Source organism: Plecotus auritus (assembly GCF_963455305.1).
Source record: "Plecotus auritus genome assembly, chromosome: 7".
NCBI lineage: Eukaryota > Metazoa > Chordata > Mammalia > Chiroptera > Vespertilionidae > Plecotus > Plecotus auritus.
Window position 1 is genome coordinate 3,226,222 of NC_137774.1, and position 22,569 is coordinate 3,248,790.

The 22,569-nt window shown below is 52.8% G+C and overlaps 1 protein-coding gene across 8 annotated transcripts in view; it reads left to right on the forward strand.

Moving 5' to 3' along the window:
- RNF157 (ring finger protein 157) overlaps positions 1-22,569 on the forward strand; it is a 73,999-nt gene that overhangs the window by 38,224 nt on the left and 13,206 nt on the right. For 6 of the 8 annotated variants that reach the window (XR_013961055.1, XR_013961056.1, XM_080677530.1 and 3 more), the window contains exons 3-13: positions 7,971-8,059; positions 9,795-9,941; positions 10,575-10,692; positions 12,015-12,081; positions 12,349-12,392; positions 12,786-12,833; positions 15,933-16,061; positions 16,963-17,122; positions 17,229-17,341; positions 20,285-20,523; positions 21,340-21,448. Coding sequence is in view for 6 of the 8 variants with exons in the window: in XM_080677530.1 (XP_080533656.1) it covers positions 7,971-8,059; positions 9,795-9,941; positions 10,575-10,692; positions 12,015-12,081; positions 12,349-12,392; positions 12,786-12,833; positions 15,933-16,061; positions 16,963-17,122; positions 17,229-17,341; positions 20,285-20,523; positions 21,340-21,448 (1,263 nt within the window). In the remaining 2 variants the exon portion in view is untranslated. The remainder of the gene's footprint in view (positions 1-7,970; positions 8,060-9,794; positions 9,942-10,574; positions 10,693-12,014; positions 12,082-12,348; positions 12,393-12,785; positions 12,834-15,932; positions 16,062-16,962; positions 17,123-17,228; positions 17,342-20,284; positions 20,524-21,339; positions 21,449-22,569) is intronic. The other 2 variants (XM_080677528.1, XM_080677529.1) reach the window with 1 other exon arrangement.

Sequence of the window (22,569 nt, forward strand, 5' to 3'; positions counted from 1 at the left end):
CTGAGCTCTCCGCGAAACGCGCTGGGGTTGGGCAACATCCTTTGTATCGGAACACAGCGCTCTGGGGAGGGAGCACAGCGGGATGGGGGGTGTTTTTGTCCCGCCGGGAGGGGCCCCTGTCTTGGCGAGGGCTTCCTGTCCGTGAGGAAACCGGAAGTCGAGGACGTTTCATTTGTCATCAAAACAGTGCACAGAGCCTGGTGGGTGCGTTTGACGTCAGAGTGGTACCGAACGGGCTGCCTGGTCAGGGTACCCCTAAAGGGAGCCAAGAGCCGACCCGTAAGAATGGGGAGACAGGGGGTCTTCCGTGGTCGTTGCCAGAGATCCGGGCGATTGTATGATGGCGCTTGGCCCTCCAATGGAGTGTTCGCTCTTCCCTTGTCGCTTGTCAAGGTGAACAGAGAGAATCGAGTCATTGTCCTTCTCATGCTGGGGTTTAAATATTTTGGAGCCCCGCTTGGTGGTGGAGCATCGGGAGGTCATAGTTCGATTCCCGGTCAGGGCACCTGCCCGGTTGCGAGCTCAGTCCCCAGTGTGAGGTGTACAGGAGACAGTCAATTGATGATTCTCTCTCCCATTGTTGATGTTTCTGTGTCTTCCTCTCCATTTCTCTCTGAAATCAATTTAAAAAATAAAAAGAAACAGGAAAAAAACTATTTAAATAAATAAATACATGCATGCATGCATACATGTATGCATAGATACATAAATAGATACATACATACATACATAGGTAGATAGATGCATAGGTAGATAGATACATAGGTAGATATATAGGTAGATACATAGATAGATAGATAGATAGATAGAAGATAGATAGATAGATACATACATACATGGATGTATACATAGATAGATACATACATACATAGGTAGATACATAGATAGATAGATACATACATACATACATACATACATGGATAGATACATAGATACATACATAGGTAGATAGATACACACATAAATACATAGGTAGATAGATGATAGATAGATACATACATACATACATAGGTAGATAAATACATTCATAGATACATAGATAGATACATGATAGATAGATAGATGATGGATAGATAGATGATAGGTAGATAGATATATAGGTAGATATATAGGTAGATACATAGATAGATAAATAGATGATAGATACATACATACATACATACATAGGTAGATAGATACATACATAGATAGATAGATGATAGATGATAGATAGATAGATGATAGATAGATAGATGATAGGTAGATAGATATATAGGTAGATATATAGGTAGATACATAGATAGATAAATAGATGATAGATAGATACATACATATATACATAGGTAGATAGATACATACATAGATACATAGATAGATAGATGATAGATAGATAGATGATAGATAGATGATAGATAGATGTTTTGGAAAGGTCAGCCTTCGCTGTGAGGTCATGGAGCCATGACACTGGTCCTGTGTCCTGCCTGGTCACCCAGGTGTCACGGGCTCTAAAGGAGCCACCTTCTCAGATCTCTGGTAACCAGACCTGGGCCCAGAGCACCTTCGTGTTGAGGTCACCCCGCGACACCCTCTTGGTGCCCCCTCCCGCCTTTGGTTGGGTGAATGGGGTGTCTTGTCAGCTTTGTGATCACCTTTCTGCTGTGGCCGCGAGCTCCCCAGGAGGATGGGGTGGAAAGTTAGTGAGAGGGGGTTTTTCTGCTGTAAAGAGAGCCCTTTGACACGCTGGTCTACCGCAGGCACGGCGCCGCCCGCCTCCAGGCAGCAGCCGGTTAAACAGGCAAATTTGCATTCATTTTGCGGCATCCAAGCAGAGCCTGCACTGCTCTCCCCTGACGCTGATCTAAGAGAACGCGCTAAGGCGGCGCGAGTCTAAAAATACCCACTGCTGAGCCTCGGACACACAACACTTCTGAGAAGACAGGAAGTAGAGAAAACAGCCAGGCATCAAATAGAAGGAACTGAAGTTTAAACATAAAAGCCCTAAAACCTACCAACGAAAGGGTTTCTGTAAGGCCGTAAAGGAGGTATCCCCGTGACTCCAGATGTTGGTCGCCATAGTAACTATCATTGGATTCTTTGCCACAAATAGTACACGCCCGCTAATATACAAAATGAGTACTTTCCTACTTTAATTATAAATTGCCTGAAATGATTTTCTATTTCTTTGGAATCAGATTTTTGGCATTTGGGGCTTCCTGTTTTCTAAGTAAAGACTCATTAGTGCAGCCCTGGCCGGTGTGGCCCAGTGGTTGGAGCATCGGCCTGCACACCGAAGGGTCGGTCTATCTAGGGTTTGATCCCCGTCAAGGGTGTGCACCTGGGTTGCAGGCTCGATCCCTGGCTCCCGGCCAGGGCACATGCGGGAAGTAACCAGTACTCGTGTCTCTCTCACATCCAAGTTCCTCTCTCTGTCTCTCCCTCTCCCTCCCTCCCTCCCTCCCTCCCTTCCGCCTTCTCTAAAATCGGTGGGAAACTATCCTCCATGAGGATTAACAGAAAAAGAAAAATAAGAAGCTGGGGCTGGCCACAGGAGGGGCACCAGCTTGAAGGCGCTCCCCGAGCCACATCAGGGATGCACTGCACACGGTCGGGCCTGGGACGAAGAGCAAATGTTAGCAAATCGTGTACTTTTAAAAAAGCTTTTCGCCGAAGGTATTTATTTTTATGATTGGGTTATGTCCTTTTAGAGACTCCTGGGAATTGCCCAATAATTGACCACTGAAACAAGGTAGCCTGCCACTTCATATGCATTTTGGCCACATTTTCTACAATAAAAATGTGAATGCATTTGTAGGGGTAGTTGGAATTAGAATGCCTTAAAAAATATCTAGCCTTAGCTGGTTTGGCTCAGTGGGTGAGTGTCGGCCTGCGGACTGAAGGGTCCCAGGTTCGATTCCGGTGAAGGGCATGTACCTTGGTTGCGGGCACATCCCCAGTGGGAGGTGTGCAGGAGTCAGCTGATCGATGTTTCTCTCTCATTGATGTTTCTCTCTATCCCTCTTCCTTCCTCTCTGTAAAAAAATCAATAAAATATATTTTAAAAAAATCTAGGATATATGGTTGATATATACATACATATTGTATGTGTACACACACACACACACACACACACACACACACACACACTCACAGAGTAGCAGTTCCACATTTGGTCACCAGGGGGCACTTTGCCGCCGACGTGAGGCCAACGTGAAAGAAAGGAAACTGATGAACACCAGGGTTAAAGGTCAAAAGGAAACTGGCTCAGTATTACTCAGAGTCTTGATTGGCAACCCCCTGGGGAGCCCCTTTGAATGAGCCGGTCTGGCTGAACCCACACTATATATACTCCCATCCTGGGCTTGAGGCGCTTGGGATTTAAATGACTCTGAGATTTGGGCTTATTTCAGCACAGACACTGCAGGCCCGTCCGGGGAGGGTGCTGTACCCCCAGGCAGGGCAGCAGATGTAAGCCTCTCAGACGGAACTGTGCCTGGCCCATCCCGGAGCCCCAGGCTCAGCAGGCAGAGCGCGAGTGTGGAGTGAATAGGCAAATGTCTTGGTCCTTTGAAATTGATTCAGTGTGTCAGTAACGCACGTTCCAGCATCCTGGGCGCAAGGTGAGCGGTGGCTGCGCCTGCCGTGGCTGCGCAGAGCTCCCTGCCATCGGCGTCCCCTGCATGTCCACGTGTGTCCTCTGCAGGTGCCGTGAGTCACACACAAGGACTCTGTCACACCCTGTTCCAAGAAAGCTGGCTCTGAGAAGACCTTGGACCAGTGGGTGGTTCCCCCTTTTCTTGGCCACGCCCCCCAAGCATCTCTAACATCCTGGTGTGTCCCCCCCCCATGACGTAGAATTCTTATTATTCACACCGTGAGCTCCCAGTCACGGGGAGGAAGCTTAAAAGGTCATTAGCTTCGTCTAAACAAGCTTCCAACGAGCATGGCATCCATGAAAGAGAAAAAGAAGAGAACGAAAGGACAGTGGGAGTCCTGAGGAGGAAATTGTTAAATAATAATAATAATAATATGAAGTGATATAAAAAAATAGCATATAAAGTCTCAAAACATATAATAGAGACCTGAAATGCATAAATATGTCACAATATATATTTGCAGTATATGAGGGCCCTAGAACCATAAGAAATGCAAAAAAAATCACTGTTAATAACTCATTCTCGAATGGCCCCCCTTAAAAATCAAATTGCCCCCCTGTGGGGTGTGTGCCCCTACAGGGAACCACTGCCTTAGACACTCCTGTTAAAATGTAGGAGGAGACCTGACCGGTTTGGCTCAGTGGATAGAGCATTGGCCTGCGGACTCAAGGGTCCCAGATTTGAGTCCGGTCAAGGGCACATGCTCGGGTTGCAGGCTCGATCCCCAGTGCGGGGCGTGCAGGAGGCAGCCTTTCAATGATTCACTCTCATCATGGATGTTTCTCTCTCTCTCTCCCTTCCTCTCTGAAAGCAATAAAAATAAATATTTATTATTATTATTATTATTATTATTATTTTAATTGTTGGAAGTATTACAAATAGTAGTACATGTGTCTCCTTTTTTTGTTCCCCATTGACCTCCCCCCGGCCTCCCCTTCACCAATAAATATTTTTTGAATGTGGAAGGAGGGTGGCATTAGGTACCTTTGTTATGCACTGCGGCCGAAGCATAGGGTGTCCTCCGGGAGTTCGGACTAGCTTCCAGAACCCGAGCAGGTGACTGTTGAACTGTCAGACTCTCCACACTCTACTCAGGTTTCTGGAACATCCTGGCGTCAGAACCACTTGCAGACGGCCCCGCGGCAGCCAAGGCAGGAAGCGTGTGGCTTCTGGGTCTAAATCCTCGTTCTGTTGCTCGTGAGCCCTGGACCTTCCAAAACGACACCCATCCTTTGAGTCTCAGTTCCTTCTTTTTTTAAAAAAAAAAAAATGTTTTATTGATTACAGAGAGAGGAAGGGAGAGAGAGACGTCAACAATGAGAGAGAATCATCCACCGACTGCCTTCTGCACACCCCCTACTGGGGACCGAGGCCGCAACCCCGCCCTGTGCCCTGACAGGGAACCTAACCGTGACCTCCGGGTTCATAGGTCAACGCTCAATCCCTGAGCCGTGCCGCGCTCTAGCGGAAGACTGGAAGACAGAGAATGAAATGGATCTGTACCTTGTGACAGGGAATTAAGGCTCAGGTAATATTCTAAACGAAAGACAAAGATCACAAGGCTTTTGTTGAACTCCCCCCCCCCTTTTTATATTGTTTTTATTTTATTTTTTGCAGGGTGTGGAGGAGAAAGGGCAAAGAGTGAAGGAAGAACTGGTCTTTTTATTTATTTTTTTAAACTCGGAAAGAGTTATGGCTCACTCCCGGTACCTGTGCAAATGTATATGATTAACTCACTGCTCCCGAAAACCATTTTAATCCCCAAGTCATTTATTTTGGCTTTACAGTAGACTAGCATTTGTGTCTGACTTTCCTGCCCTAATTGCTTTTTGCTTAAGCGTATTTGAAAATTGTTTTCAATTCCTTTGGTGGAACCGGGGTGGCGGTGGGGGTGGGGTGGAGACATGGGCCACAGCCGGGTCTGATGGGGTTTCCACCTTCCCCGAATAAAAGCGTCCTGACACGCGGCCGGTGGGAGAGAAAATCAGAACCAGCTTTCTGGAGAACAATGTGGCAAAAGTATTTTTAAAACTCTTAAAAAAATATGCTTACTCTTTGATCCAGTCATTCCACGTCTAGGAACTTATCCTGAGGAAACAATCAAAGGAGCAGGCAGAAACGTAGGACCAAGGCGCTCACCACATTCAGGTCAGAAAAATAAAGCACAAACACACACGAGGTGAAGCCAGCGTAAACCAGGGAAGGGGACGGGATTGATGAAAGCAGGCATGCTTCTAGCGCTGCCGTGCGCGGTCGTGTCAGATCACGACTTTACAAACGCCCACCACGTTGTTCCACGTGGGAAGAGGCTGTAAAACAGTGCGTGCAGCCTGAAACAGGAGGTACGAAGACGGGCAGGCGGGCGGACGCCGCACGGGAAAGACCCTGCAGCGTTAGCCTTGGTCTCGCTGAGCGGTGAAATGATGGCTGATTTTGTACCTTTTTAAAAAATATATATTTTATTGATATTTTACAGAGAGGAAGGGAGAGGGAGAGAGAGCTAGAAACATTGATCAGCTAACTCCTGCACACCCCCTACTGGGGATGTGCCCGCAACCCAGGTACATGCCCTTGACTGGAATCGAACCCGGGACCCTTCAGTCTGCAGGCCGACGCTCTATCCACTGAGCCACACCGGTTTCGGCATTGTACCTTTTTAAAAAATATATATTTTATTGATTTTTTACAGAGAGGAAGGGAGAGGGAGAGAGAGTTAGAAACATCGATGAGAGAGAAACATCGATCAGCTGCCTCCTGCACACCTCCTACTGGGGATATGCCTGCAACCAAGGAACATGCCCTTGATGGAAATCGAACCTGGGACCCTTCAGTCCGCAGGCCGACACCCTATCCAGTGAGCCAAACTGGTTAGGGCTGATTTTGTATTTTTTTGTGTGTTTTTCAACTTTTCTGCTTGAATACAGGGTGTCCCCCCCCAAAAAAAAAAAAAAATGTAGACACACTTTTTTTCTGATAGCTCAATTGATGTTTCTTTTCAGATTTAGCCCATTGGAATGAATAATTATTCGACGTGCGTAGACATTTTGGGGGGCACCCTATAATGTGTTCCTTTGTAATTAGAAAAACCAACTACCATGTATTTTAAAAGGATGCATGTTTAATGTATCCATGAAGAAAGTAGCATGTCGTTATTCGGTACCCACACAGAGAGGGTCAATTGGATGCACATGTGACAGTTTAGATTGAATGAATTTTCTCAAGAGTCATGTGCATGCGTGTGAATTATCAGCAATCATACCGAATTCGTAAAATTAGGTGCACTGTAGGCTGTGTTTTCCAAGGGACAGAACCACCGTCAGCGAAACCCTGTGGAGGCGCAGGCAGGGTGGACCGTGGGGCCCCGCTCCCCGACGCCAGCTCCAGGAGGGACCGAGGCTGTCGTGGGAGCGCCACGCTTTGGCTCCAGTAGGTTTTCTGTGAATGAGATGCAGAGCTCGCTTATTGTCCACAAAGCGTCGGAACCCTGGAAAATCCTGCTTCATCTTCGGAAAGCATTCCCCAGTGAAATGTGTTACTATGTCACCTCTTCCCTCCTCCTTGTCATCGACTCAGACGCCCAGAGGGTGGCAGAGTGTTGGGTAAATGCTGGGCAGCCACGGACCTTGAGGCCCCCGGAGAGCTCTGGGCGCACATTCCAGGAACCTCGGCTGCCTCTGATGGGCCCGGGAACGGGGAACGCGCCCTGCGCCGCGGCCGGCTCCTCCTTGGTCCGCAGTCGCCACGTTCCCGAGGCACCGCGTGGCCTCTCTGAAGGAAGCCCCTGCTCGTCTGGCTCCCTGTCGTCCACGGTCAGATGGAAAAGCCTTTGGTGATGATGAATGCGGCCACCGTGTGTCCTTCGGTACTTGAACTGCGTTTGGTACTTGTTGGCGTTCTCGTTAGTTGCCCACATTGTGGATGCTGACTCAGATAAGCATAGAATGGGAAAAGCAGGTAAATCTCTCTTTTTTTTAAAAAAAAAAAGTATTTTTATTATTGATTACAGAAAGGAAGGGAGAGACATCAATGATAAGAGAGAATCATTGACCGGCTGCCTCCTGCACACCCCACACTGGGGATCGAGCCCGCCACCCAGGCATGTGCCCTGACCGGGAATCGAACCGTGACCTCCTGCTTCACAGGTCCACACTCAACTACGGAGCCACACCAGCCGGGTTCATCTCACTCTTTTGACGCCACATCGAATCCCCGTGCCCTCCCGGAGTTCAGAGCCTGGCGCCTGCCCACCTCACCTCGTAAGGCGGGGAGGCCCCGTGCCACGGAGGGGCCGTCACGGGCCTTCACTCACGCGCTGTCTTCTCCCGCTTTGCCCCGCAGTTCCCTTATGCTGCCCCGCCTCCCCAGGAGCCGGTGAAGACTCTGAGAAGCCTGGTCAACATCCGCAAGGACACGCTGAGGCTCGTCAAGTAAGTTCCCAGGTTCCCAGGGGCCCCCCTGCGGGCAGGCAGCCACCCCCCCGCAGAGCCCCGCGGAGCAGGGGTGCCGGCCCAGAGCCGGACCCACGCCTGCTTAGGTCAGACACTCCATTGAGACTGTGGAGCAGGGGTCCTCAAACTTTTTAAACAGGGGCCAGTTCACTGTCCCTCAGACCGTGGGAGGGCCGGACTGTAGTTTTTTGGGTTTTTTTTTTTTTTTTTTAAATATATTTTATTGATTTTTTTACAGAGAGGAAGGGAGAGGGACAGAGAGCTAGAAACATCGATGAGAGAGAAACATCGATCAGCTGCCTCCTGCACAGCCCCCACTGGGGACGTGCCTGCAACCAAGGTACATGCCCTTGACCGGAATCGAACCTGGGACCCTTCAGTCCGCAGGCTGACGCTCTATCCACTGAGCCAAACCGGTCAGGGCCGGACTGTAGTTTTAAAAAAAAACTATGAACAAATTCCTATGCGCACTGCGGGCCCGGGACGAGTCGGCTGCTGAGCAGGACAGGCAGCGGCACCCGGCGGGCCGGACACATGTCCTCGGCGGGCCGCATGTGGCCCGCGGGCCGTAGTTTGAGGACCGCTGCTGTTGAGGCTTCACCTCGCAGTCCGTGAGTGCGAGCCCTGGCCCTTCCCTGGCCGCCGTCACGCGGGCCCCTACCTGATGAATTTCTTTTAAAAGAAGAATTATTGCGCGAGAAAAGTGGAGTAAAGATGAGCTGTTTGAACTTGGAATAGGAAATCCTTATTCATTGCTTACATTCACTTTAAATTTATTCTTTTATTTTTTTAAATATATTTTATTGATTTTTTACAGAGAGGAAGGGAGAGGGAGAGAGAGTTAGAAACATCGATGAGAGAGAAGCATCGATTAGCCGCCTCCTGCACACCCCCTACTGGGGATGTGCCCGCAACCAAGGTACATGCCCTTGACCAGAATCGAACTTGGGACCCTTGAGTCCGCAGACTGACGCTCTATCCACGGAGCCACACCGGTTAGGGCTTAAATTTATTCTTAACCTCATACACCCCGACAGTCAGTGCCCGGGGCCGGCGGCTTCACGCCCATCGTGTTAATAGTCCCCGATTTCCTTTCTCGGTGCTGTTCCTGAGACGGTGTCAGGCTTTTTTGTTTGTTTGTTTTTTGATATTTTTATTGATTTCATATAGGAAGGAAGAGGGAGAGAGAGAAACATCCATGATGAGAGAGAATCACTGACCGGCTGCCTCCTGCACGCCCCACACTGGGGCTCGAGCCCACAACCCCGGCATGTGCCCTTGACCGGAATCCAACCCTTCAGTCCACAGCTGACGCTCTGTCCACTGAGCCACACCGGCGAGGGCTTCCGTGTCTGCTTTAAGCAGATGCCGCCTCTGCTAAGGCGGGGTGCTCCCTGGGGGACAGGTTGGGAGAGGCGGGAGGGGAGAGGAGTGGGGCCTTGAGGAAACTATGTCAACTACGTGACTAGGAACCTTGATTCCGATTCAGATGCCTCCAGGCAAAGGCGAAGGATGCTAGCTGTCGTGCGTAAAGTATCAGCAACCACCCCCCGGCCCAGCGGCAGTGGCAGTGACACCCTCTGCCGTCGTCCCCAAGGAGGGCGGAGGCGGGCTTAGGGCCAGAGGGCAGCCACACTGTGTTAAGTTTTAAAAAAGGATGCAGTTTAAATGCTGGCTTGCTGCCCGCCGAATGCTGAGGCTTGGTGCTCGCTAGGTGCGCCGAGGAGGTGAAGGCCCCGGGGGCCGAGGCCGGCAGAGCTAAAGTCCACTACAACGTGGAGTTCACCTTCGACACCGACGCCCGCGTGGCCATCACCATCTACTACCAGGCCACCGAGGAGTTCCAGAACGGCATCGCCAGGTACGAACGGGCCCGGGAGCCGCCTCCTCCCCAGCCAGCCCGGGGCCCACGCCTCATGCACTCACCAGGCGAGATCTGGCTCTGGAACGTGGACTTTCTTCTGCAGACCCTACTTCTTCCTTTAAAAAAACATTTCTGTTGATTTCAAAGAGGAAGGTGAGGGAGAGAGAGAGAGAAACATCCATGATGAGAGAGAATCGTTGATCGGCTGCCTCCTGCACGTCCCCCACCGGAGATCGAGAGGCACCCCGGGCATGTGCCCTGCCTGACCGGGAATCGAACCGTGACCTCCTGGTCCATAGACTGATGCTCACCCACTGAGCCACGCCGGCCGGGCGTAGAGGCCCCACTTCTGCCCGTTTCCCTTTAAGTTGTGCCACGTGGGTGCCTTCAGGTGGTTACACTGTTAGAACCCTGTGAAGCGACCCTGCATGGCCGGTGGCTGCGTAGATGAGTTTAATCGCGTTACCCCGCCGAAACCGGGGAAGTGGATGTCAGGAGGTCCGGCCTGCCCCTGTCATTGCAGCGCCTGCGGGTGACTGGGTGACTGAGAGCAGGCGTGAACGGAGGAAATGGCCAGGTCCGCCTGGGCCACCCACTGACTCTCGCTTTGCTCCCCACTTTGATCGACAGCTACATCCCCAAAGACGGCAGCCTGCAGTCGGAGACGGTGCATTACAAGCGCGGGGTGTGCCAGCAGTTCTGCCTGCCCTCCCACACCGTGGACCCCTCCGCGTGGGCCGACGAGGAGGTGAGCCGCCCCCGGGGGAGGGCACGCGCGGGCCAGGTGCCCCACGGGGGCCTGGACGGGCCCGGGAGCTCGTTAGGACCACGGCCAGCAGCTAAGGGACCGACTGCCCAGGCGCTCAGAGGTCATGCTCCCCTTCAGCCTCGTAACGCCTTCATACCCTAAAGGATACGCCCAACCTCGAAACGTCTCCATTCCAAACTGGCCCGTTAGCCGAGGGCATTTCAAGAAATCCACGCTCCAAGGAAAGAACCTGGGGGCTGCAAGGCTGTGCCTCTAGGAGATTTTAAAGAGAAACTGGTGGCCTTCCGTCAAAGGGACATGGGGAGTGATGAGATTGTGGAAGAGCAGAGATGAGGTTCGTTTAAAACTATATGTGTGTGTGTGTGTGTGTGTGTGTGTGTGTGGGTGAGTGTGTGTGTGTGTGTATATACATTGATCATGTATATACACACACACACACACACACACACATATATATATATACACACACACACACACACACATACGCACTGAGTGGCCAGATTATTATGATCCCTGAACGCATAATAATCTGGCCACTCAGTGTGTATATATATTAGAGGCCCGGTGCATGAATTCGTGCGTGGGTGGGGTCCGGCCGGCCTGGTCAGGGGGAGGGGACATGGGTGGTTGGCCGGCCTGCCTGCTGGTCGAACTCCTGGTGGAGGGGACAATTTGCATATTAGCCTTTTGTGATATAGGATATACACTGAGTGGCCAGATTATTATGGGTTCAGAGATCATCATAATCTGGCCACTCAGTGTATATATTGATTGATTTCAGAGAGGAAGGGGGAGAGAGAGATATAAACATCTTTGAGCCGAAACCAGTTTGGCTCAGTGGATAGAGCATCGGCCTGCGGACTGAAGGGTCCCAGGTTCGATTCTGGTCAAGGGCATGTACCTTGGTTGCGGGCACATCCCCAGTTGGGGGGGTGCAGGAGGCAGCTGATCGATGTTTCTCTCTCATCGATGTTTCTAACTCTCTATCCCTCTCTCCCTTCCTCTCTGTAAAAAATCAATAAAATATATTTAAAAAAATAAAAATAAAATCTTTGAAAAGAGAGAATCATTGATCAGCTGCCTCCTGTACGCCCCCTACTGGGGATTCAGTCCGATGCACAGGCATGTGCCCTGACCAGGAATCAAACCGTGACCTCTTGGTTCATAGGTCGACGCTCAAACCCCTGAGCCACGCCGGCCGGTAGAGATGAGGTTCTTGACAACGCCCGCCTTACTGGTGGGCCCCTGTGCTATTTAAATGCGTGCTTTCTTGCTTCCTTCTTCCTCTGCTTTCCCTTCAGCTCGGCTTCGATCTGGACCGCGAGGTCTACCCGCTGGTGGTCCATGCCGTGGTGGACGAAGGAGACGGTACGGACAGACGCCCTCCGTCTCCTTTAGCCGACACACTGCCCTTGGGGGGCACAAGGCCTGGGGCAGCCGTGGCCGCCTCTGTGGGCGTCAGGCAGCGTCTGCGTCCCCCTCCCCCACTCGTGTTCCCAAGGCCCGCGGCTGACAAGCACAGCCCGGGTTCCATAACGTGCCCCTGTCGTGACAGCACGGACCGCGGGGAATCGGGGCGGGCGTCGGGTGCGTCGTTGGGTTCCCTTCTTCACCGTGTGCCTGCGTTTCTTCCAGACTATTTCGGCCATTGCCACGTGCTGTTGGGCACTTTTGAGAAGGTAAGTGAGTGGCTTTCTAGGGGCCTCCCCTCAGCAGGTTTAGCTCTTTCCCAGGAGGACGGGGCAACCTCGTCCCGGCTGCCTGAGCTCAGCGGGTGGCGCGGGCCCCGGAGGCTGCGGCTGGGGGTACAGGCGGGGGGCTGGGGGCTCCAGGGGGCCGAGCTCCAGCTCTGCCACCACCTTGTGCATGACCTTCAACCCCGAGGCCTCTTTTCCTCTCCTCCAAACGGAAGGGTCAGACCCGACGTGGGCAAGGCCCTGCCCGTTCTGGGAGCCGGCATTATCCCCCTCCCACCCCCCGCGGGGCTCCCAGGCCACGTGCGGCTGAGAGAAGGTGCAGGGGACCGGGCCGCCTGCCTGCGCCTGGTGGTCACCGCCCTGCTCTCCTTGCAGCACACGGACGGGACCTTCTGTGTCAAGCCCCTCAAACAGAAGCAAGTGGTGAGTCCTGAGGGCGGGCTGCTGGTGTCCTCTCCCTCCTCTTTCTCTCTTTACTTCCCTTCCTCTCTCTCTCTCTCTCTCTTTTTTAATATAATCTCATTGATTTCAGAGGGGAAGGGAGAGGGAGAGAGAGAGAAACATCCATGATGAGAGGGAATCATTGATCAGCTGCCTCCCGCACGCCCCCCCACTGGGGACTGAGCCCACAACCGGGGCATGGGCCCTGACCCAGAATCGAACTGTGACCTCCTGGTTCATAGGTTGGCGCTCAACCACGGAGCCACACCAACAGGGTTCTTGCCCCCTCCCCTCTTTTTACTCTTTTGCTAAGCACTCTTCTCCCCCCCCCCGCCCCCCGCTTGTTTTACATCAAAGGGGGAAAGGAGGGGTGTGCGCCTGGGGGTTGGAAGCTACGTGGGTGGCCCGGAGGGACCTGGGCTCTGCGGTCATTACTGCCCCGGAATTGTTGGCGCTGCGCAGCCGTGATCTGAGCGCAGGGCTTGAGGAGTGAAAGGATGACATCGGTCCCCGACATTAGGCTCGGGGGCGGGGGGGGGCTCCTTTCATCGGAACGCCAGGCAGAAACACGTCAGGCTGCAGGGTCAGTGCCGCGGTCCCGTCCAGGGCCAGTTCGAGCGCTTGGCTTCACGTATCCGGATCACCAGTGCTTTTCTTTTTTAAATAGATTTTTATTGATTTCAGAGAGGAACATCAATGCAGAGAGAGAATCATTGACCCGGTGTCTCCTGACCCCTACAGGGGATCGAGCCCACAACCCGGGCATGTGCCCTTGACCGGAATCGAACCTGGGACCCTTCCGTCCTCAGGCCAACGCTCTAGCCACTGAACCAAACGGGTTGGGGCCCCACCAGTGCTTTTCTAAAACCCCAAGTTCGCTAGCCAGCTGCCCCCTTCCAGAACGATCGGCCCTTGTGCACGTGTCCCCTAGATGTCCTGGCCCCAGCGGTGTGCCACCCGGTCCCTCTTGCAGAAGTAGGAGGAGAGCCATGCAGGGTGAGGAGCGGGGAGTGGTGCCCGGGACACTGGCAACCCCCCACCCCACGGGTGATGGGTACCTGAAATTCCACATTATTCATTTTTGGGGGTTAAGTGCTCTCCCCTCTTAGTGAGGTCAGTAATACCGTAGTATAAAAGTAGTTGATAGTGTCCTTTCGAACATAATCACTCAGTTGGAACAGGTTTTTGGTGTGTTTTTTTAATATATTTTGTTATCGATTTCAGAGAGAAAGGGAGGGGGAGAGAGAGAGAGAAATGTCAGTGATGAGAGTATCATTGATCAACCCGGGCAGGTGCCCTGACCGGGAATCGAACTATGACCTCCTGGTCCATAGGTCAACGCTCAACCACTGAGCCAGGCCAGCCATTTAAGAGATGTTTTAAGCCCTCACCAGTTTGGCTCAGTGGATAGAGCGTCGGCCTGCGGACTGAAAGGTCCCAGGTTCGATTCTGGTCAAGAGCACGTACCTTGGTTGCAGGCACATCCCTAGTAGGAGGTGTGCAGGAGGCAGCTGATCGATGTTTCTCTCTCATCGATGTTTCTAGCTCTCTATCCCTCTCCCTTCCTCTCTGTAAAAAAATCAATAAAATATATTTAAAAAAAAAAAAAAGAGAGAGAGAGAGATGTTTTAAGAGAGGCAGAGGAGACCCTGACTGGTTTGGCTCAGTGGATAGAGCGTCAGCCTGCAGACTGAAGGGTCCCAGGTTCAATTCCGGTCAAGGGCATGTACCTTGGTTGCGGGCACATCCCCAGTGGGGGGTGTGCAGGAGGCGGCTGATTGATGTTTTTCTCTCATCGATGTTTCTAACTCTCTATCCCTCTCCCTTCCTCTCTGTAAAACATCAATAAAATATAAGAAAAAAAAAGAGAGAGAGGCAGAGGAGGTCCTGCCTGGATAGGGTGGCCGGCTGGGGAAGCTCAAGGAAAATGGCTTTTCGGCAGCTAGAGTAGCATTAGTGACCGACTTTGTCAGACTGGAGGGTGGGATATGGAATCAGGGACAGGCCAGGTCTCAGGGGAGGAAGACAGAGGCCAGGCCGAGGGGCGGGGCCTGGATTAGGGAAACCAGGGACGGGCCAGCGTCAGCCCTGCTGGGGCCCAGACTCATGGGAGTGAGCCTGGGTGTTGAAGGCGGAGTTTTAAGAAACAAGGGCTGCCCTGGCCGGTGTGGCTCAGTGGACAGAGCGTCGGCCTGGGGACTGAAGGGGTCCAGGTTCGATTCCGGTCAAGGGCACGTGCCCGGGTTGTGTGCTTGTTCCCCAGTTGGGGGCGTGCCGATCCATGATTCTCTCATCATTGATGTTTCTCTCTCTCTCCCCCTCCCCCTTCCGCTCTGAAATCAATACAAATATATTTTTAAAAAGAGTTAAAAAAAAAAAAAAAAAAAAAGAAAGAAACAAGGGCTAGAGGGTGATTTTGCTGCGTGTTGAAGACGGCAGCTCCGTAGCCGGGAGGGGCTCAGTCGGTCTCTCCTTCGATGCCTCCCCCCCCCCCCCACTTTCCTTCCCAGGTCTTCTCCTCTGTCTTTCTCTTCCACTCCTTTCTTTTTAGGGTGTGTAAACCTAACATTCATGTCACAGCTGAGGTTATATGGTGCTGCGTCTTCTCCCACCCCATTCTAGTCTGCCCCTTTCTTTTTTTTTTAAATATATTTTTATTAATTCAGAGAGGAAGGGAGAGGAAAAGAGAGATTGAAACATCCATGATGATAGAGAACCATTAATCAGCTGCCTCCCGCACGCCCCCGCTGGGGATCGAGCCTGCAACCCAGGCATGTGCCCTTGACCGGAATCGAACCTGGGACCCTTCCGTCCGCAGGCCGACGCTCTATCCCCTGAGCCAAACCGGCGAGGGCTAGTCTGCCCCTTTCTTAGCCGTGGGCGATGGTGGGGGCAGGACAGAGGCATGCCTCTGAGCGTGTGAGTCCCCGTTGGTGGAGCGGTGGAAAAAAATCAAACAACTGATTGTGTTTCTCAACAAGAGAGCCTTCGGTTTTCCCCACCGTGAGCCCGCAGCCCCCGTTACCGCTCCTATCGGTGCCAGGGTCAGCCTGCCCTTGACTCTCTGTGTTTGCTGTTCAGGTGGACGGGGTCAGCTACCTCCTCCAGGAGATCTACGGCATTGAAAACAAGTACAACACGCAAGATGCCAAGGCGAGTGCCGCCCGCAGCGCCGCCTGTCCTCCCGAGAGGCAGCGCGGGAAGCCCTCGGTAAAGCCGGGACCTGGGAGGTCGGGCGCCGCGCTCCGCAGTCCGCGCGGGCCTAGGGAGGATCTTCCTGCCCCTCATTCCAGATGACTCTGTTTAAATCACTCTGGGTTAGTCTCTGAGACACCCCCCCGCCCCCGCCTCCCCCCACACACCCCGCCGTTTGCTGTCTGGGCTTTCTGGACGCTGATCATTAAACCCGTCTTTTTCCCCGTGGGGTCTGCTTGGCCCCACGGCCCAGCCGGTCGGAGGCAGATCAGCCTCACAGTGTGAGCTTGATAGAAGTTCCCAGAGTCGGTGAAACTGAGTGTGAACGCACTTGGTAAACGGTCAAGTCCGATGAAAGTATAAGCTTCTGTTCCTATTCCTTTTTTTTTTTTTTTTAATTTTTTTTTAAAATATATTTTATTGATTTTTACAGAGAGGAAGGGAGAGGGATAGAGAGTTAGAAACATCGATGAGAGAGAAGCATCGATCAGCTGCCTCCTGCACACCCCCCACTGGGGATGTGCCCGCAACCAAGGTACATGCCCTTGACCGGAATCGAACCTGGGACCCTTCAGTCCACAGGCCGACGCTCTATCCACTGAGCCAAACCGGTTAGGACCTAAATTTTTTTTAATTGATTTCAGAGAGGAAGGGAGAGAGAGATAGAAACATCAATGATGAGAAGCATGGATCGGCTGCCTCCTGCACGGCCCCTACTGGGGATCGAGCCTGCAACCCGGGCACGTGCCCCTGATCGGGAATCGAACCGGCGACCTCCTGGTTCTTGGGTTGATGCTCCACCCCTGAGCCGCGCCGGCTGGACTGTTCCTATTCCTTGTCTCAGTTCTTCAGAAACGGCCTTGTCTGGAAGGTGTGCGCCTTCTGTCCTTGGCTCAGCTTCCGTGTCCCCGGCCAGGTGGCGGAGGACGAGGTGAGTGACAACAGCGCCGAGTGCGTGGTGTGCCTCTCGGATGTGCGGGACACCCTGATCCTGCCCTGCCGCCACCTCTGCCTGTGCAACACCTGTGCCGACACCCTGCGCTACCAGGCCAACAACTGCCCCATCTGCCGCCTGCGTAAGCCCCGCTGGGCCCGCCCCGTGGCCGCCGGAGCGGGGGTGGCGGCGGTTTCTGTTCGGTTCCCGCACCCGGACGGCCTGACGGCCCCTCTCCTTCTTCCCAGCCTTCCGGGCGCTGCTTCAGATCCGAGCCATGAGGAAGAAGCTGGGCCCCTTGTCCCCGACCAGCTTCAACCCCATCATCTCATCCCAGACATCCGACTCGGAGGAGCACTCGGTGAGTTGGGCTCAGAACCACCCCCCCCCAACCGCCCCACCCCCCGCCCCGTGAAGCAAACGGTGAGGTCGCCTCGCTGCCTCCTCTCACCTTTGGCCCCTCGTTTACGGGGCTTTGCGGCGGGAGTGGGCAGTAAGCTGGGTGAGCCCGTGTCGCCTGGAAACCAACCTGTCGTATAAGGTTGGGAATTTGGTGTCCTGATGGTGGTGGCCACGCCGAGAGCCCTCCCCACTTTCCCGCTGTGGGCCCCACTTCCGCCGGGACTCCCCCAAGCAGAAACAAGGGGGTGGTCGTCTTAGGTTGGGATACAGTTTACCGTCTTTATCTGAGTCCTCGAAGGAGGTAACTGTTTCTTTTTCTTTTTTTAAAATATATTTTTATTGCCCTGGCCGGTTTGGCTCAGTGGGTAGAGCGTCGACCTGCGGACTGAAGGGTCCCGGGTTCGATTCCGGTCAAGGGCACATGCCTGGGTTGCGGGCTCGGCCCCCAGTGGGGGACGTGCAGGAGGCAGGCTATCTATGATTCTCTCTCATCATTGATGTTTCTGTCTCTCTCTCCCTCTCCCTTCCTCTCTGAAATCAATAAAAATGTATTTAAAAATATATATTTAAAATATATATATATATACATATATATATATATATATATATATATATATTTTTTTTTTTTTTTTTTGATTTCAGAGAGGAAGGGAGAGGGAGAGAGAAACATCAATGATGAGAGAGAATCATTGATCAGCTGCCTCCTGCACACCCGCTACTGGGGATCGAGTGCCCTGACTGGGAATCCAACTGTAACCTCCTGATTCATAGGTCAATGCTCAACCACTGAGCCACACCGGCCAGGCAGTAACTGGTTTTCTTTATCCCATTTGGTGGGGTCAGGGGCTGGGAGCCGAGCACATGAAGGTATCCCCCTCCATTTCGGGGTGCAAGGCATAGTGTCGGGGTGAAGCCTTGGAGCAGATGCTGACTTTCTTTAGATTCCCACGCTAGACGTATCATTCGGTGAGTGGTACTGGGATAATTAGTTAGCTATCTGGGGAGGAAAAATCAAGTGTAGCTTCCTCCTTACCAGGCAACCGATTGCACATGGAGTAACCAGTGAACTCTATTCCAAACGAAGCAGAACGTTAAAAGGCTGGAATGAGTCACCGGTGACTTGCTGGTGGACTTTGGACGGGAGAGGGCTCACTAAGCTTAAAGTGGAACAGAACGGACAAAGACTGTGCACATTTTACCACGTAACAAATTTATTTTTTTATTGATTTTTTACAGAGAGAAAGGGAGAGGAAGAGAGAGCTAGAAACATCGATGAGAGAGAAACATCGATCAGCTGCCTCCTGCACACCCCCCACTGGGGATGTGACCACAACCAAGGTACATGCCCTTGACCGGAATCAAACCTGGGACCCTTGAGTCCCCAGGCCAACGCTCTACCCACTGAGCCAAACCGGTCAGGGCCCACATAACAAATTTAAATTTCAGCCCAGCTGATGTGGCTCAGTGGTTGAGCGTCGACCCCGGCACCCAAAGGTCACCCATTCAATTCCCAGCCAGGGCTCATGCCCAGGTTGCAGGCCCAGGTTGGAGGCAGCCGATCAGTGTTTCTCCTTCTCCCTTCCTCTTTCTCTAAAAAAAAAAAATCAATAAAAACAAAACAGAACATATGAGCTTTAAAGAATGTTTTGAATTTCAGATGTATGAAACATGACCAAAATTGAAAAGCAAACAACCACCCATGTAAAGAAAAAAAATGTCTTCACAACATTCACATCGGAGGAAAACCCATGTCTCGGCCGTAGCGCCTGTGCATAAAACAGATTTAAAAAATGTTCAAAAAGGATATAAAAAAATTCTCAGAAGAGGAAACAGCAGGTTAACAGGCATTGCTTTCAAAGTCGGCCACATTAGAAATCAACAATATGCAAATTAACGGGAGACACCATTTCTCACCTTGCAAATGGAAAAAAAAACCTCTTTAAAGATATTCCATGCTGGCAGAATTAAGTAGGTTTTCTGTTCTGCTTTGAGGAGTGTAACTAGAAAGATCGTGGGGAAAAAAAATACAGCTGTGTATGTCAGGAGCCTTAAACACGATTATATACGGTGACCTCTGGTCTAAGAGTTTAATACCAAGAAAATCCTCGGAAAGAAGATTCACGCACAGGGACATTCCTCAGGCTGTTGTTCACCGTCGGAAATGTCCGACGCAAGTAGCCAGCCCCGTGGAACCGGGAGCTGGCGGTGTTGGTGACAAGGGGGCGCGTGTGAAGGAGAACATCTGTGCAGGTGAAATACGCAGGATGTAAAGGTGTTATTCACAGATAGACTGTAGCTGTGTAAACCGTACGAGGGGGAAATGGGAAGAAAATACACAGAATGCGAATAAAGTTATTACTTTGGGTGATTGATTGATGGTTTACCCCCCCCCTTCTACTTTTTCTTTTTTTTAATCCTGACCCGAGTATATGTTTATTATTTTTATTTTTTTTTTAATATATTTTATTGATTTTTTTTTTACAGAGAGGAAAGGAGAGGGATAGAGAGCTAGAAACATCGATGAGAGAGAAACATCGATCAGCTGCCTCCTGCACACCTCCCACTGGGGATGTGCCCGCAACCAAGGTACATACCCTTGACCAGAATCGAACCTGGGACCCTTCAGTCCGCAGGCCGATGCTCTATCCACTGAGCCAAACCGGTTTCGGCTGTTTATTGATTTGAGAGAGAGAGAAAGGGAGAAAGAGACAGATGTCCATGTGAGAGAGAACATTGATTGGTCGCCTCCCACAACACACCCCAACCGAGGATTGAACCTGCAGCCCCGGCCTGTGCCCTCACGGGGAATCGGGACCTCTGCGCGGGACCTCAGGTCGACACGACCTCTGAGCCATGCACGCCGTCTGGCTAATTACCTCTCCAACCTGTGTGACTCCCCTAGTCCTCCGAGAACATTCCGCCGGGCTATGAAGTGGTGTCTCTTCTGGAGGCTCTCAATGGGCCCCTCACCCCGTCCCCTGCGGTCCCGCCACTCCACGCGCTGGGCGACGGCCCCCTCTCAGGAATGCTGCCCACCTACGGCAGCGACAGCCACCTGCCCCCCGTCCGGACGCTCTCCCCGCTCGACCGCCTGTCCGACTGCAGCAGCCAAGGACTCAAGCTCAAAAGGAGTCTCTCCAAGTGAGTAGCTGGCCCGCGCCCGGGTTGGCCTGGGGTCCCCCCGCCGCCTCAGCGCCCTCCCGACCTGGGTGTCCAGGCAGGGTGGGCCCGCTGGGCCGTCCCCAGAGCTTCCCGTTTCCCGGGAGACCTGGCGCTGATCCCTGGGGGAGCCTACCCCATCCCTTAGGAGAGGAAGGTACGATGGCCCGTGGGGCCTTAGGGGGACCAGATAGACAAATCCAGTAGGCGTTCTGTTGGCGGGGAGGCCTGGGGCCTCCTTTAGTCTGAAGACTACCAGTACAGCAACCTTGGGGTTTGTATCCTTTAGGCATTTAAACCCAACTAGGCCCAGACGGATAAGCTTTCTGCCGCAGCATCAAGGAAGGTAGCTTGTACGCCAGGGGTGGGGACCTTTCTCCTGCCAAGGGCCATTGGATGTTTATGGCATCCCTCTCGGGCCGTGCGAAATTAAAAGTTGGCCTGCTACACCTGGCCAAACGTTTCGTGGACTCACTCCCACCGCCATGGCGGGGCCAGACCCAGTGATCCCGCAGGCATTCGAGGGCACGGCCCGCGGGCCCGACGTTCCCCACCCCCGTTATAGATGAAACGACGAAGACGGCAGAAATGTCAGTGGTTTTTCCCAGGTTCACACACAAGTTGCGGAAGGAGCTGAAGAGAAAACTCAGAGGTTCCGATGCCCACAAGGGGTCTCAGTCCCTCCCGGTGCTCCACCCACCTCCCTTGGCCTCAGGATTTGGGGTGCTCCTCGCGGTCCGCCCCTTCCTGCGGGGTCTGGTGGGCACGTGCCGTGCTTCAGGCGGTTCCCTCGGACAGGTCCATCTCCCAGAACTCCTCCGTGCTGCGCGAGGAGGAAGACGAGCCTTCCTGCAGTGACTCGGAGACGCGCCTCTCTCCGCGGCCGATGGCGCAGCAGCTGGGAGAGGTACCCGCACCACCACCCCCTCCCCATCCCCCACCCCGCAGGTGTCGGACTCCGGCGCGGGTAGGATTCCCGGTCGGGCCCACCTGCTGTCATTCATTTTTTTTTTAACGTTTATAAATACGTTTTTATTGATGGCAGAGAGTAAAGGAGACGGGGAGGGAGATGGAAACATCCATGATGAGAGAGAATCATTGATTGGCTGCCTCCTGCACGCCCCCTACTGGGATCAAGCCCGCAACCCAGGCATGTGCCCTGACCGGGAATCCAACTGTGACCTCCTGGTTCATGGGTCCACCCTCAACCACCGAGCTACACCAGCCGGGCTGCCAGACACCTTTTGAACCCTCTCGGAGACAGCGGCAGAGGTTTCGTTCAGTTCATTTATTCATGAGGCTGTTACTTACCTGTCTCTGTTCCGTCTGCCGAGGACAGCAGCAGTGAGGAGACCGCCAGATCCCTGCCTGGTGGCGCTTATGTTCTTGATGGTGGGGTGGGGGTGCCCCAAAAGGCAGTAAGTACAAGACGTGTGTCAGAGGCTCTGTGCTCGCTGTGGCAGAGGAGGGAGGAAGGGGGTGTCGAGGCCAGAGGTGGGGTTGCTCTCTTTACGGAGTGGTCCATGAACACAGACCGAGGGGGGCGTGAGAGCCAGCTACGCAGGCATCCGGGGAAAGAGGGTGCGGGCACAGGACACGCTGGGAGGACGTGTGGTGGAGGGAAGAAGGTGGGGTTTCCTGCCTGTGCCCCCCTCACAGAGCCTAGGGAACACAGGTTCATTGCACCCCCTCTGGGCAAGGCAGTGAGCTGGGACCGGGAGCATGCGGGGATGACAGCGGGGGTCCTGCCCTCAGGAGCTCGAGGACTAGTGGGGACAGGGCATGTGCAGTGTCTGGCACATAGTCGCTGCTCAGTTAAGTGTTCTCTGGAGGAATGAATGAATGAATGAATGAATGAATGAATTTAACGATAGGAAACAAGTGTGCCGATGGCAGGGACCGTCAGTGCTGGGGCAGAGGTGGGAGAGACGGCACGTGGAGAAGACCATGCGTGTGAGAGAGGACGAGCAGGAGCTAGACGTGGGAATTCTTAGAAACGAAGAGAAAAGGGCGGGAAACGTTGGGGAT